Source organism: Haemorhous mexicanus, chromosome 20 (assembly GCF_027477595.1).
Source record: "Haemorhous mexicanus isolate bHaeMex1 chromosome 20, bHaeMex1.pri, whole genome shotgun sequence".
Lineage (NCBI taxonomy): Eukaryota > Metazoa > Chordata > Aves > Passeriformes > Fringillidae > Haemorhous > Haemorhous mexicanus.
The window spans coordinates 8,213,098-8,227,873 of NC_082360.1; the positions used below are offsets into that span (position 1 = coordinate 8,213,098).

The window sequence follows — 14,776 nt, forward strand, 5'->3', positions numbered from 1 at the left end:
CTGTAATATGTGACCAGGAATAGAGCAAAGCAGGCTCCAGCTTAGGAATAAAAGGAAAAAAACTTTATTAACCTACAATATATAAGAGACACACAGAACTCAGAATGAAAGAATGAAAACCTTCCAAAAACATTCCTCCTCCCCCCCCCACCAAATTTCCAATACATCGCAGTAAGACAAAACCCTAAATTCTCAATTCAGTTACCATCCCTCAGATCACTAACTCAGTCCATCACCACCCTTCAGATAATCAATTCTCAGTTCCTCAAGAAGAGAGGAGTCCCTCGTACTATAGGCTTCCTGTGGAAACACAGTTCAGACTTCTTGTGCTTCCATGTCACACATGGCACTGTCCGGAGAACATTTGCCATCATGACATCTTCCTTCCATGCCCAGTGCTCTCACCACTGCACATGGACCAGAGCTGCTTCTAGGATTCTCTTTTTAAGGGTGCTTTGCCCAGTTCCAAAAAGAGCACAGTCTCTCACTTTTGGGACACCTGTCTGTCCCCCACCCCCCCTCCTCCAAATTTCACCCCCTGGGGTCGAGGAGTCTCGAGAACAGAGATCTTCTCCTTCACTGACGATGGAGGGCACCACCACCCTCCTCACCCGTTGTCTCTGTTCACACACTCCTTCACATCACATCACTGCACTTTCTTGGCTCCAAGCCATTGCCTCCCCCTAAATGCAGTGTCTGTGTCACTGGAAAAAAAATGGTTCTGTCCATGGCTGTACAAGAAAAGTCCAGCCAAAGGCCACTCCATCATCTCCTCCCACCTAGGATTCTTCACAGCTTCTCTGGGACATCTTTCACTTGCATGGACTTTCATCACACTTGCCCATTTCTGGCTATTCCATCTCTATTCTCTCTCCTTATTCAACTCCAGGAAGATCAGCATTTGCAAGGTTTCCATCATCCAAGAAAAAGGTTAAAATATTGGGCTCTGCCTGTCCAGAACTCCGATGCTGCCCTGCCGGGCACCTTCTCACAGCACCCTCTCCTTCACACCTGCCATGCTATCGAATTTCAAGGTGGTACAGGCACAGGCTCCCTCTCTCTCTCCCTCGGGGTGGGGGGGCAGGGCTGCCTGATGTCTCTAAGGGTTCCTCCACCCTTCCATCCTGCAGGGGCCTTCACCTCCCTTCTCTGTCCCAGGCCCTGCCTACCTCAGTCAGGCCGCATGGCTTCTCCTCCCCCGCCCAGCTCGGAGCCGGCAGGGGAGGTCAGATCTCTTTCACAGACAGAAGCCAAGAGAGCTTCCCCCTGGCTGTTCTCAGCTTTTAAACCCCCTGTGTTCTCAGAGGCGTATCCATGTCCTCAGTGGCCACACCAGGTGCCAGTATTCAAATCTGAGCACCTATTGGTTTGACCACAGCATCCCAAAAAACTCACTTCCTCTCAAACAAAGACATGAATTCACCATGGTTTGCCGTTCATTCTACAGTTTTTGGCTGTGTCCAGATCTTTGCTGCAGTTCGAAATGTAAATCATACCTAGCTACTGTTGGAAATACATCCTCAGGTAGGGTAATCAAGCTCACATAGAAATGGTAGTCCTTCATAAAAGATATTTATTTGATTAAAACAAGTTATATGTCAGGGGGTTTTGGCAATTTTAGTCACAACATCTTATATCAAACAATGGGAAACTCCAAGAACACACACTTTTGTTATTAGAAGCTGAATGTGACATCATGGTTGCAAACACAGCACTGAAGACCTCCTCTGCATTTTTCAAATCATGGATGTATGCTCTAGACAAATTTCAGTTCTGTATTCTGTGGCATTCCTTGGCTCATAATGCAAAGTAATTTCACCAAGTGCAGGAATTGTTTGGACTATGAACACATAACAGTGCATACAACTAATCTTTTTTGTCACCCATGACTCTGCTCACATATCTCTCCACCCCACCCCAGATACTCATATGTCTAGTAAGGTAATATTTACATAGAGAAGCAATGTAGAATTATGCAGAATTTGAGACCTGTTTTTTATCAGTCTGATTGTTTTTTATCAGCTTTAAAATTGCTTCCATACTGACACTGGCTTTGCAGTTGGTAGTTATTTCATACATGGTACATGTCAGCAGTGTATGTGGTCCGAGTTCATTTTTCTGTTGCTGATTCAGGAAGGAAAATGTAGTTACACTGGACAAATTCTTTTGCTGATCAAGACTACATGGAAATTAATTTAAAATCCTAATCTGTGGGATAAGAAGAAAACAGATCAATTGTTGTCTTTGGTTTGAAATCTTGCTTTCTGTAACTCCAAAACTATCAAAGACGTGGCTCAAAGTTCACTCTACTCATAGTTTAATTTTTTTTTTTTTAGTTATTCGGTCACTATTATAGTTGTTTATTCTGATTTTCTTGTTGCCTGGTTGTGACGGTGTTCACAGGGGTTCCAGGATGAGGGAAGACACAAGAATCTTGACTCCATGTTTCAAAAGGCTTGACTTATTATTTAATGATATATATTGTATTAAAACTATACTAAAAGAATAGAAGAAAGGATTCCATCAGAAGGCTAGCTAAGAGTAGAAGAGGAATGAATAACAAAGGCTTGGACTGATCGAGACAGTCCAAGATAGGTGGACTGTGATTAGCCATTAATTAGAAACAATCACACGAGACCAATCACAGATCCACTTGTTGCATTCCATTCCACAGCAGCAGATAATCATTGTTTACATTTTGTTCCTGAGGCCTCTCAGCTTCTCGGGAGGAAAAATCCTAAGGAAAGGATTTTTCATAAAACATGTAGGTGACACCCAAGAACCATCCACTTTTGGTTTGAAATGTGAGACTGGACCCTTCCAGTGCTGTACCCTCTAAGAGCACAGTGCATACAGTACTGTACTACATACCTTAGGTTCTTTTGGTGGCTGGATCATTTTCAACCTCAATATTGAAAGCAACAAGACCATTAAATGAAAAGCCTAAATAAAAGGTCACATTTTCACTTCCAGCAGGCACTGATTCATGATGGAGTGGCAAGATACGGAGTTCCTTCCCGTGACCTCGTATAAATATATTTCTGTCCTGGGTCCAGCCAGAAACTCTTTTGAGATTGTCACGAATTTTGAAAATATTCCATACAGTTCCATGCAGCCACTTCATTCTCCTCTCATCTAAGGACCCCACCATCAATTTGTCAATTTTAGTTTTGTGCACTATCTTACTTAAGCCATAACCCTTTCCCAGAAAAAAATGGGTGTAGATTCTTTTCTTTCTGGTAGGAACATCTTTCATTTTGATGTCATATAGGCGTTTCAGGGTTTGAAGAGCTGAAGTTAAAATTTCATCTTTATCAGGATTAGGCTCTTTGTCTAATGCCTCATCTGGCCAGTACAGCAAGGTGAGCAAAAAATAGGCACTTGCTGGAAATTGTCTCTTTCCTTTGAAGAATCTTAGACTGAGCTCACGAAGAGTTGGCAGTGGAAGGAGTTTGGCTGATCCTGGTGCTAAGCAGGCTAATGTGATGTGGCACAAAATAAAATTGATCAAATCATTGTCCTCCAACTTGTTCCTCGATGGGTTTTCTGGATAGAAACTAAGGATCCTTTCTAGCTTTTCAGCTGATCTGTTCTCTTTCTTATCTGTTAAGAAAGACAGGATATTGGTGACATTTCCTCCACCGCTCCCATAAATACTCATGCGTCTCATGAGCTGAGTGTCAGGACCATTGTTGCTGTCATCTGTAAGTGATGCTGAGATGAAGAATTTAGCATATACAGCTGACTGCTTTCTCAGCCATTTTCTGGGATTATGAATTTGTTCTTCCTTATCATCATTTTCATCGTCCTTCTCTTGGTTTTTATCTGTTTGGAAATAACTTAGTTCTTCTGAAATCCATTCCAGAGCATTGTACAGGTTCTGGCGCAAGCCTTTCAAACGTGAATGAAGCCTTCCCCATGTTCTTTTTATGTCTTCAGGAATGTAATCGGTGGTGAGATATTTCACAAGCTCAGTATGTTCCCCCTCTGGGCTTCTGTGGAATACAGGCAGTGTGGACAAAAATCGAAGAAGGCGACAGCCTACTTCTACTTCTCCAAAATAGCCAGCATTGTTCATACTTTCACGTTCTGCCTTTGCTGCCTGTTGTGCGTCCCTGAAGCATTTCATAGCTTCAAGGGCAAGCAATATCTTCTCAGTGATCCTTTCAGGGGTATCTTCCTCTGTCATTTTATCCACAGTGAAACTAAACCATCTCCTGTAGACTTGACCTTCTGTATCCAAAATAAAAGAATCAGTTGGCAAATGTGATTTTGCAACCTGTGCCCAGTATTTAGCATCTTCAAATTTTTCATTGCTGTAATTTAGTCTGGCAAGCTGCTGGGCAAAAAAAGGATCTTTTCCAAGGAGCTCATATGCAGCTTTTAAAACAGCAATGGCTTTTTCACAGTCTTCAGCTTCACAGACATGTTCAATGAATGGGGAGAAGAGAGTGTCAGTATTGTCACCCCTGCTTCTTTTATCACGTCGAATAAACAGATGTCTGATAAACTTTATGAATTCTTCTCGTCCAAATCTGTTTTCAAATAGCATCTTTTCCTGAAGAAGAGTTGTTGCAAGTTGACTTAATGATTGATTCCCTGAAAGCTGATGCAGAATTTCTTTTGCAACCAGGCAGTGTATTATCCGAATAGATGAAATATAAGTGGTGCTTTCCCTTAGCTCAATAAAAATCATTCTTACTTGATCACTCAAGTGATGTTTGAAATCATATGCTCTTGCTTTACTCTCTGTATATGCCCCCAGCCCCAGAAAAGCCTCACAGTGTGACAGTGAAAGGTATGAATTTGGTACATAGCAGTTGAGCAGAGCAATGTAACGCATCAAGCAGGTGTCACGAGAGGAAGGGTCGATGCCTTGCAGGATGTGCTCTACCATGTCTGACACATATGTTTTATTGAACTCCTCACACATCAGCACAAACGTAAGTATGAATTCTGGCTCATCATATTTCTGCTGCAGTTTCACAAGTTTGGTGTTAAACAGATTTTTCTCTGACTCTGTCAGTTTGTGAGTGACAGCAACTGTGTCCAGTGGCGAAGCCTTGCAAAGCCTTTCAGGGTCATTGCATCGTCTACAGCATATGAGGATGAAGTAAGGCCTGGAGGTATTCATTTTCCTGGTTGCTACAGCCTCTATTAACTCACTCTGTAGTTCCTCAAAGTACTCGTCATCGTAATCTTCGATCAGGAGCAGGACAGGAAAACAGTGAGTGATTTCCTTTTCTTCATAATCTCTAAGGGCAAGCACGTGATTACAAACAGTTGAGGGTGAATATGAGGTCTTGATAACAGCACATCTCAAACGCTTTCTGCTTTTCCATAGAACTTGCCGTGCTATTGTGCTTCCACCACTCCCAGGATGGTGAAATATCTTTAGTTTAGCCACAGAATAATTGTGCCCACCTCCTCGTAAAATGCCATCCAGCAGTTTGCTTGCCTCTGCACATGCTTCACGTTCAATGATGTCCCCACAGAGTTTATTATCAGCAAGCCACAAGTTTTCCCACATGATTTTTCCCCCGCGGTAAAAATTTTGTTCTATTTCTTGTTTTTGTTTTTCAGTCCAAAGATTTAATTTGATATCATCACATTGGTCAGCACAAAGGATTTCTAGGGAATACAGTTTCTCTTCTTCCCGCAAGGGAAGCGTACACACGCCTCCCGTGGAAGCTGGCATGTGTCTGGGTTGGGCTGTAGAAGGCAGCATTGATTGGATGGTGGCATCCACATGACTGAGCTTCATACCCACAATACTGCATTGTTCTAGGGTCTCAATGCTGCAGGATTCCTGAGCTAGATTAGCCCACTTCCTGTAATTTTCTCTGGACTCTGCAATGCAGATAAGGTACTCCATGCCATTCATCTCTGTATAGAATTCCTGAAAAGTGTCCACAAGTGGTTTCTGCACTGGTGACAGCAATAGAAAAAGCACAATGAAAGAGCGCTCCGGCAGAATTTCCTCACAGATACAAGTAATTACTTTCTTCAGGTATTTTTTTTTGGTTCTAATCCATGTATTTTCATCACAAGCTTTCTCATCCCCAAGGAAGTCACTGCGCCCATTGCAGAATATCCAGCTGGTCTGATCAAACAGTTTCTGAGAGGGAGAATTATCAGTCTTAATTTCTTTGAAAAAATCCTGTAAAAAATAAGAACTTGTTTCATGGTGTTCTTTGTATTTGCTGTACAGCCCTGACACATTAGAATGTTCATCAAAGTCAAAGACACAGAAAATATTCAAGTGCATTAAAAAGTCAATGTTGTTCAGATTATCCTGTTCACATCTGTTTGTGACAAGGATGTACCGTAGGGAATCATCCATGTAGCTTTTGCCATCATTTAATAGAATTGATAACTTTCTCCCTAAATCTTGAGGTATTTCTGTAGGTACTTGTGTGCTGGAGAGCTCAGCTCTTTGTCTTTGAGCATCCCTGTCTGGCACGGCTTGAAAGAAAGCAGCGAGTTTGCTGCGCTGCACAGGCTCAGACTTGGCTCCCAGTCTCTGGTAGAGTGCTGGTTCTTTGGTCAGGATCACCTTCTGACTGCTTTCATTGTATTTTGGCAAAAAAACTTCAAAATATTTGTTCTTTACCAAGCTGAATGTTGGTTCAATGTCAACCTCCACTACAAATCTTTGTTCTTGAGAGTCTCTTGAAATCACTTCAACAAACACAGGTGGGTGAATACACTTCCTTGCAATTTCTTGTAAATTATTACAAAAGCACTTTTCTATATGATCCAGTGCATCAACATAGTCTTCTCGGTTTTTGACCTTTATGCCAACGATCTGTCCGTGTTTCCAGCCCTTGTCCTCAACACTGTCCATGACACCAAAATGGATGGTGCCATTTGTTCGAATGTTCATGCAGGCCGAAGCAAATCTTATCACTTCAGAGGCAAATTTTGATTGCAGCTGCTGTTTGTTCAGTTCTGCAGCAGTGTCACAGGATTTGTATTCATGGCAAGGAATGATTAAATCGCTGACTCCTGATTCTGGAGCAAGAACTGTGTCTTTCACATACTTGAAATCGGTATCCTGACTTTTAAATGGCCGACAGTTTCTGACCTCTAAGACTTCATCAGCTCGTTGAAGCTGGGATTTCTTGCTTCTTTTTTGCTTCTTGCCAGAAGTAGGAGCTGTGCTCTCGCTGCTGGTGGTACCCACAGCACCAGAGCTGCCTCCACTCGCTGTGCCCTGAGCAGGGGCATTGCTGGCTCTGGCTGTTTCTGCATCCCTTCTGTCAGGCGTTTTGCTGCTGGAGTCCTCAGCTTGCTGTGCATTGTCCTGGCGCTGCAGAAGTTCATTTCTCTTGCGGATTAAGATCTGGATTTGGCCTTTCTTCATTCCTATGTCTTTGAGGAAAGACTCATCCAGTTCCATTAATGCTGGACCTGTCACTTCTTCTGCATATAGTTTATCTACATACTCCTTCTTGATTCCAGTAGATTCCAGCCAGCATTTGACGTGGTTCTCAACCCATTCACTCACAGGTAACGTTTTGTAATCTAGAAGTTAAAATAATGTATTACTAATACAAACTAATGTTACTTTGGCCACACTGAATGTTTGATTTTTTTCTTTCTACCAGTCACAGTGAGAGAACAGGTCTTAAATATGTCACTTCTGAATACAAAGTGTCCATAACTTTAATCAGAAGCAGTTTTAATGGTGCAAGGCCAATAAATCAGCAAAGCAGGAAACTAGGAAGGAGACTTGGAAATGATTCTCAAAGGGAGTCAAGGAAATAACCCAAAATGTTTTTTCCAGGGAATAAGGTTTATGGGAATTGACAGGGCTGGATTCCCTAAACTGGACTGGTTTGGGTAGATCATTTACCCACTTGAATCTGGTTATTTTCTCCTAAATGAGGACAGCATCAATACAAACCCCTAAGATGATGATAGGAATACTGATTAGTTTCTCACTAGAGAGAAATCCTTCAAATGCAGATATGAAAAAGCAAATTGGTAAATACAAAGTAGAAATTTTCTGAAAGCAATACATACCCATTGTTCTTAGTGACGGAAATCCCTCTGTTAATGAACAAAACCCTAGAGGGGAGAAAAAGTAAGTCTTCAAAGTTACAGTTCACATTCCTGTGATAGTTCAAGCTGACTTTGGTGTTCTGTTTTCTCAACTTCCTCCCCACTTTTTTCTTCCAAGGTCATGTCTGTACCTCTAGAAGCCTGTTCTTGCCAGCTGTGCTGCTTCTGTGTGAAAGCAGCTGCTCCTGCCTCTGACACACACGTGGATGTGAAAGAAATAGGGGGTTGCTGTAGAGGTTTGTGCTGACAGCTGAGCCCAACAGTTCCTTCTGTAACATACTGGAGAAAAGGAGGCCCCTCACCACTGTATCCCCCAGGTTCTATCTCTTACTTTTTATTGCTTTTCCTCACTTTCCCTGCCTGTTATTCCTTCACACTTGCTTTTTTCCCCCCTCTTTTTTCATGGGTACACTCTCCCCTGTTCCTTCTCTTTTCCCTCATCTGTTCTGCTGCTTACCAAAATTTCCAAGAAGAAGTTCGACTCACTGCCCAAGCCAGCAGACGGTTTCTGTTTAGTGGGGTGTCCTCCCCTGAGTCATGACATCCTTCCTGTGCCCAGCCTCCATTCCAGGGATTCAGAGATGGGTGGCAGCACGGACAGCCTGTTCTGTTACTGCAAAAGGAATGGGTTTGTTATGAATGAAGTTCTAGATGTCTAATTTAATAAGCAACAAAATTGAATTTAGCAGCAATTTTAATTGAGCAGCAATTTTATATAAAATAATACAATCAAGTATATTAAATATAATCAAGCATATACAGAAATTTGGAAGTGATTAATTAAGTATGATTAAGATTCGTATAAAGCAAAAGCAAAACCTACCAGGCTAAGGGGAGGGTTTCTCACCCTGCCTCATGTATGAAACACAGGAATCCAAACCCAATTTATCTACTGCACGCTAATACACATTCATCAGTATTTTCCTGCAAATCTCCTCCTATTTTCAATTCTTGAAATCTGCATCACTGTACTGCACAGCACATGCTCCATTTGTTGTTAGGGGTCTCCTGGCTCTGGTGGTCTTTTCAGAGGAAGGCTCGCCGTCTTCCTCTCTGTCCCCTGAATAACTTTACAGGTTGCCCATGCACATTAAGCTCTGTGTTAGGTAAGTAGGCATTATGTTCCAAATAAGCCTTATCATTTAGTAGATAAAACCACTCCTTTAGATTCCATATCTGAAATTGTCCCAACTTTGTTCATCCCCAGGTCGATTCTGTTTTGGGATCTTGCTTATCTCAATATTACAGCCTACATCCTGTTTTTCACTTGTGACATCTGCAAAGGGACACATCTGCTTTGTAACACTAATCACATATAGTTTTTATTTTGTAACAATTATTTTCTAAAATATTGATATAGTTACAATTTTGTTAGCAAGAATCATATCCATTATTCACAGGTTAAATACACCTGCTCAGTGTGGCATTCACAGCCAGCAGTAACCATCCACAGCCTAGTCACTGGGGTCACAGTGAAAGGTGCACTGTGGTGGTGGTGGTGCTGTTTTTTCTCTTACTGTAGTGGGGAGACTCAACTCTGTGGTTCAGCCAGCTCCATTCCTGCAGCTCGTGGTGCTAAAACAGTCCTCTCAGCCACAGTGAAAGAAGCAGCCACCAGTGCAGCTGGTCGAGGTCTCCACAGTATCTGCAGCTGTAATGGTGGTGACTGGGGGAAGGAGAAGAAGAGTTCACTCCCCAGGACGAAGGCTTGGCAGGACGTGGGTCCAGCAGAAGGGGGTGGTCTAGGGAGATACCACTCTGGGAGAACTGGCTATGCTGGAGAAAGCCAATAAGTGCTCATTAACCTGTTATGAACAAAAAAAGGGCTACCCATTTTTTCCCAAAGGTTGTAGAATTACAAGTTTAACCAGTTCTGGCAGAGAGGAGTGCTTTTATTGGCTGCATGTTGTAATCACCTGTTAAGTATCAGGTCCTTAGCCATCCATTGTTGAGAATTGAGTCTGTTGTATCAGCAGCCCCTGCTTTTGGCCAGGTGGGAGGACGGCATCCTCCCCCCACAGACGGTGGAGAGGAGGGGACCAGGAGTTGATATGCAAATAAGTTTAGAGCCAAGATGCAACGGGGCAAGCCTCCCACCAAACAACAGCTAATGAATCCCTAAACCGGTGAGCCAATATAGAATTGAGAGATGGTAGTGAAAGAGAAAGTAGTGTCTGGACACCAAGGGCGAGGTCTGAAGCCAGCAGAGGTGCTGAAAAACCTTAGTTGTCCCTCGCCCTAACTACAGAAGACCTCAGCTGGGGCCAGAACCCTAGACGGATAACGTATAAGTCAGAATCCAACCTTATATACACTTACCTGTTCCCGTGAGGATGGGTACTTCTCTCCAGCTCTGCTGTAGGGTGGCCAAAGCTGCAGGTTGTCTCCTCCTCTGAGTCACCCCAGGGAGCTGCGAAGGTCTGAGTGCAGACCTGTTGGGCCTCCCAGGCTTGAACTGATCACTTCTAATAAAGGCATTAAAAAGAAAAAATATCTCCTGCCTTGTTTATTTCAAGGCATCTCTCAGAGTAGGTGTAAATAGGCTGGTTATGCAAATGGTGGGAGACGGATTTCCACTGACACTTGGTGCAACCTTCCCCGAGAAAGGGGGCTAAAAGTGTCCCTGAAATACCCATCTTCCAGTGTGTAATATATATTATATAGTAATTCATGCTTAAGGGGAAAATGTATCAAATAAAAATTGTAAAAGGAATCTAACATCCAACAAGCCTCTGACCGCGAGCAACCTGGAGACAAATTACCACATTGGAATTACAAAACTCCTGGTGGCAACAGGAGAACAATGCCTCGTTTAAAAGTAAAAGAACGTGGCCAGCTCGGAGATGGGCTTCCTCTGGAACCATCAGGGAACACCCAAGGCTGGTCATCACTCGACAGATACCATCAGTCAAGATAACCGAAGTTGCCAAGGGACATATATCTGAATACATGACTTCTCCTGACATGGTCAGCACCTGCCACTACTCAGGAAACAGCCATTGTCCAGCCCTGCAGAGTGAATGAAAATTTCATACATATGCGGGGTTGCAAAAGAAATCGGGGCATCTCTGCCTCAGGCATAAAAAACTGTATAAAACAGCACCGCTGGAAACGGCATTCGTGAACAGAGGGAGATTCGATGTGATAGAGGTCGGATCTAGGTTCACCCGGCGCCGATCCCGGGCTCGACGCTGTCTCTTTGGCTGTGGTTTGTGAGGACTGTATTTTGGTCGCGAAAATAAAATCTTTCGCATTTCTTGCGAAATTAATATATAATTTGGCTTTCTTGTTATCATTTATTACAAGTGCCTTTGGTCACCTCCCAGGGTTTGGCTTGTACTTTGGAATCCCGTCCCGCCCTCGTCTCTCTGCCCCAGCCAGCGATGACAGCTGACGTCAGGAAAGCGCTTCAGAACAAAGAGCCTTGCCGGGGAATCGAAACTGGAACGGAGGATGAGCAGAGCTGGGCAGGGCTGGGGCAGCACGGCTGGAGGGGGCCGCGGGTCCCTGATCGCTCCTGGGTCTAGGAGCAGTTGGGGTTTGTGCTCCAGGGGGCTCTGGGTACCCTGGGCAGCACATGTGGGCACGGAGGGGGCGCAGCTGCAGGGCTGCGGGGTAGGGCTGTCTGCGCCCCGCTCCCGCCCCTCCGAGCTGCTCGCACGGTCCCGCGCGGTGCTGCCGAGCAGCTCCCAGCCCCGTGAGGCGGCCGGGGGCACGGAGCGGGGCGGGCGGCAGTGGAGGGACAGCCTCACTTTTCGCTAAACCCGGTCCCAGTAAAGTAACCTGCCCAGCTGAGAATGAGCCCGAGGGGCGCAGCGCACGGAGAGCTTACCTTGAAGAGCCTGCGGGTGGCTGTGTGTCCCCAGTGCGGTCTGTCCGCAGGGAAAGGTTTCCAGAGGAGGAAGGGAGGGAAGGTGCTCCAACACCTGTGGTGCCAGGCTCTGCACGGGCAGCAGTCTGAGCACTGTGGCTGTTCTGCAGCTCCTGTCCGTCTCTTGAAAATTATTCCGGAAATAAAAAGGAAAATGCGTTTGACAAGCATTCCTGGTGAGCCATCGAGTCTCCACCCCCTTCACAGCAGTGCTGCTGCTGGTTGGTGCTGCTGATACAAATCCAGTTAGCCTTAGCCCCACCAAAAACAGGTGTCAGGATGGGTGTGGGATGTATTTATTCTTTGTTTTGTATCTTAAAGTTTCAGATCCATCTCACTTACTGACCTCTATATGAGCTACCTACTCACTCCAGGAACCCCTCACCAAGTGGAGAGGTTGGCGAGAGGCTCCTCAGCCCAGCCCTCTGTGCCACTGGGGCCCAGGAAGGCTGGAATGCAGAACTGTCTCAGTGGCTTTCTGTTTCCCGTAAAGCACGTCATCAGTCACCAGCTCAGTTTCACCAAAACTATTTATTTGTGGGTATTTCTTTATCACACGGCAGCACGAAGTCCTGCCATTTTATTTCGCCTGTGCACCGGCCTCAGCCAGAGGGGGCTGATGCCTGGGGACTGTCAGAGTAACCAACGAGGCTCTTGGGCCTTCAGGGAAGCTCCCCCTGACCTGAACAACTCCCTTACCCGCTGTTGTATCAGCAGGCAGGAAATGGTTTGAGCGGGCTCTAAAATGGGTTCATGTCCCTGCCCAAGGAAGGGAAGGCCAGGCTGCTGCAGGCCTTGGCCCTTCCCTGCTCAGCTCTGGCAGCTCCACCAGCACCAGGCCTGCTGGGTTCCCTGGCCACGCAATGGCACTCAAAGCTGTGGGGTTTTAATCTGAGTCTTTATTTAGTAGATTTATAAAAGACCTTTACATAAGAAATACAAAAATATGAAATAGGCTTTGAATCTTTTTAGGTAAAATTACCATTATTTTTTCAAGCTTTAGAACATGTAACCTGCACAGTTTGGCATCTTAGGTAAATTGCTCTCACACATTGTAAAAGTAGGAAAAACACATCCTATAAAGTATCTCCAGAAAAATAGCTGTACATACCCCATCATATATGGGGTATTACTAGCAATAATTTATTTAAGACACAATGGCACAGTCACAAATTCTCGCTTTCTAATTTCTCCTTTAATTAATTCCATTGAAAGATGCAGTATCATTTTCCTCTTCCAGTTGTTATCTGATGATTAAATATAAACACAAAACTGATTAAGAGTGATTTGGCATGCTTCATATTTGTATCACGTGGATTTGATACCGCTTTGTAGTAAAAATTAAATAAATATAAATACGTTAAATAAATATATTGTAAAAGAACACCCCAGTTACATTAGAATTCAGCATTTCTTCATCCTAGCACACGTGACACTTTGTCACAGCTTCAGGGCCAGTGTAAAGAAATACTGCACCTTTAACCACACAGGCTCCCGTGGATGGAATTACCAGCCAACACACAGGAAATGGGGTTCTGCAGCTCTGTGGCACCCCTTAAACACTGCCCCGACTTCACTGCTCTGAACAGCTCTTGGTTCCTGTTTAGCTCTTTTTCCCAGGACTCATCTCACCCCTGGCTCTGTGGCTGGGGCCTTTTCTTAGCCCTTGAGGGACATTTGCAGTTGATGAGTCACAGGCAGCTCCCAGCTGCCATTGGTGTTTGCTGCAGGTACTTGAGCAGATCTGTTCTCATACTGGGAGTTAAGTCAAGGATTGTTCAACCTGTTCTGCAAATACTGCTTCATATTAAACAACACAACAAGGCCTATTTTCAGAGTAGGAAAACCTTGAATTGATGTTGCAAGTCAGTATTTTTTAAAACTGTTTCTGCTCAAGTATAAGGGACTAACTTTCGAGAGCAGTACTGGTTAAGCAGAAATGGTACTTTCATACCATTTTTAGGATAATCATGAATGATTCCCTTTACAATCACTGGCGTGTGCTAATGTGGCAGCAGTGCAATGGCAGGTTCAGATAATTTGCTGCAACCAAAGGGCTCCTTTTGCACATCCCAGTCCCGAGTAATTCTATGATTTCAATCACTGAATTTGATTTTTTTTTTTTTGTAGTAAAACACATCCATTACAAAATCACATACAGTACAGGGATATTGGGTGATGGTGTTATCCAGCTTTTGCTCTTCATTTCCACAGGCTTGAAAACTGCCTTGGAGTCAGTAACTCCATCCCCAGGGTTCATCGCTTTATCGCTCGCGCCCTGAGCTCCACCATCTCCTGATCCAGCACAGCCACAGGTACAAGGCACTTTTTGGAAGCTTGGTTTCTTCAGAGAAAGAGAATTCAGCTCTTTGATCCCACTTTTCCCTGCTAAGGGTAGGCCTGTGCTTGGAATGTTGGTCCCAGAGAAGAAAGCTCCATCCCTCTCCTCTCAAACCGTGTCTCCTGTAAGGCTCAGCTCTGCAGAGTCCTCAGCATAGTAATGCTGGAAGAGTCTTTCTTGGCAGCAGATGTGCATAGCGTGGTAGGTGTGCAGGAGCAGGCGAGGGAAACGAGCTGTGAAGTAACACACAAAATCATCTGGGATGGAGCCCAGGGTCTCCTGCACTTCAGGAGGCAGTTCCCTGTAATGGTGCTTCTGTGGAGGAAAACAGAAGAGGGAAAAGCTCAGTCAGAGGGTTCGTTCAGAAGCCTCTTGTAAACAGAGCTATAGGCATTCCTGGACACAGTGACCTCCTACTGGGCTCTTGTAAAGGAGCTCAATACCTTATTCAGGGTCTGATACAGGCTGGCAACAACAGCAGCCAGAGGCAGGAACCC

At 44.4% G+C, this 14,776-nt stretch overlaps 2 protein-coding genes across 7 annotated transcripts in view; both read right to left on the reverse strand.

The window, feature by feature from the left end:
* Window positions 1-1,556: 1,556 nt before the first annotated feature.
* On the reverse strand, window positions 1,557-12,374 carry LOC132336494 (sterile alpha motif domain-containing protein 9-like). Of its 3 annotated transcripts, XM_059864032.1 has the most exons (6): window positions 11,900-12,374; window positions 10,387-10,532; window positions 8,525-9,843; window positions 8,172-8,346; window positions 8,029-8,073; window positions 1,557-7,527 (listed from the first exon to the last, which is right to left on the reverse strand). In XM_059864032.1, the coding sequence occupies exons 4-6, from the start codon at window positions 8,188-8,190 to the stop codon at window positions 2,873-2,875; spliced, it is 4,719 nt and encodes a 1,572-aa protein (XP_059720015.1). In that variant the 5' UTR covers window positions 8,191-8,346; window positions 8,525-9,843; window positions 10,387-10,532; window positions 11,900-12,374; the 3' UTR covers window positions 1,557-2,872. The 3 variants fall into 3 exon arrangements, with proteins under 3 accessions (XP_059720015.1, XP_059720016.1, XP_059720014.1); XM_059864033.1 differs by lacking the exon at window positions 8,172-8,346; XM_059864031.1 differs by lacking the exon at window positions 10,387-10,532 and having other exon boundaries at window positions 8,172-8,680.
* A 443-nt stretch (window positions 12,375-12,817) lies between these two features.
* Window positions 12,818-14,776, reverse strand: part of ERN1 (endoplasmic reticulum to nucleus signaling 1) — a 33,748-nt gene continuing 31,789 nt past the window's right edge. For all 4 annotated transcript variants that reach the window (XM_059864040.1, XM_059864039.1, XM_059864041.1 and 1 more), the window contains one exon: window positions 12,818-14,594. In XM_059864040.1, coding sequence (XP_059720023.1) covers window positions 14,388-14,594 — 207 coding nt within the window. In that variant the 3' untranslated portion in view covers window positions 12,818-14,387. The remainder of the gene's footprint in view (window positions 14,595-14,776) is intronic.

Excerpts from the sequence above, each read along its gene's own strand:
- LOC132336494 (XM_059864031.1), bottom strand. Across the intron at positions 7,528-8,028 it reads TCCGTCACTAAGAACAATGG|ATTACAAAACGTTACCTGTG; the intron begins GTATGTATTGCT and ends TTTAACTTCTAG.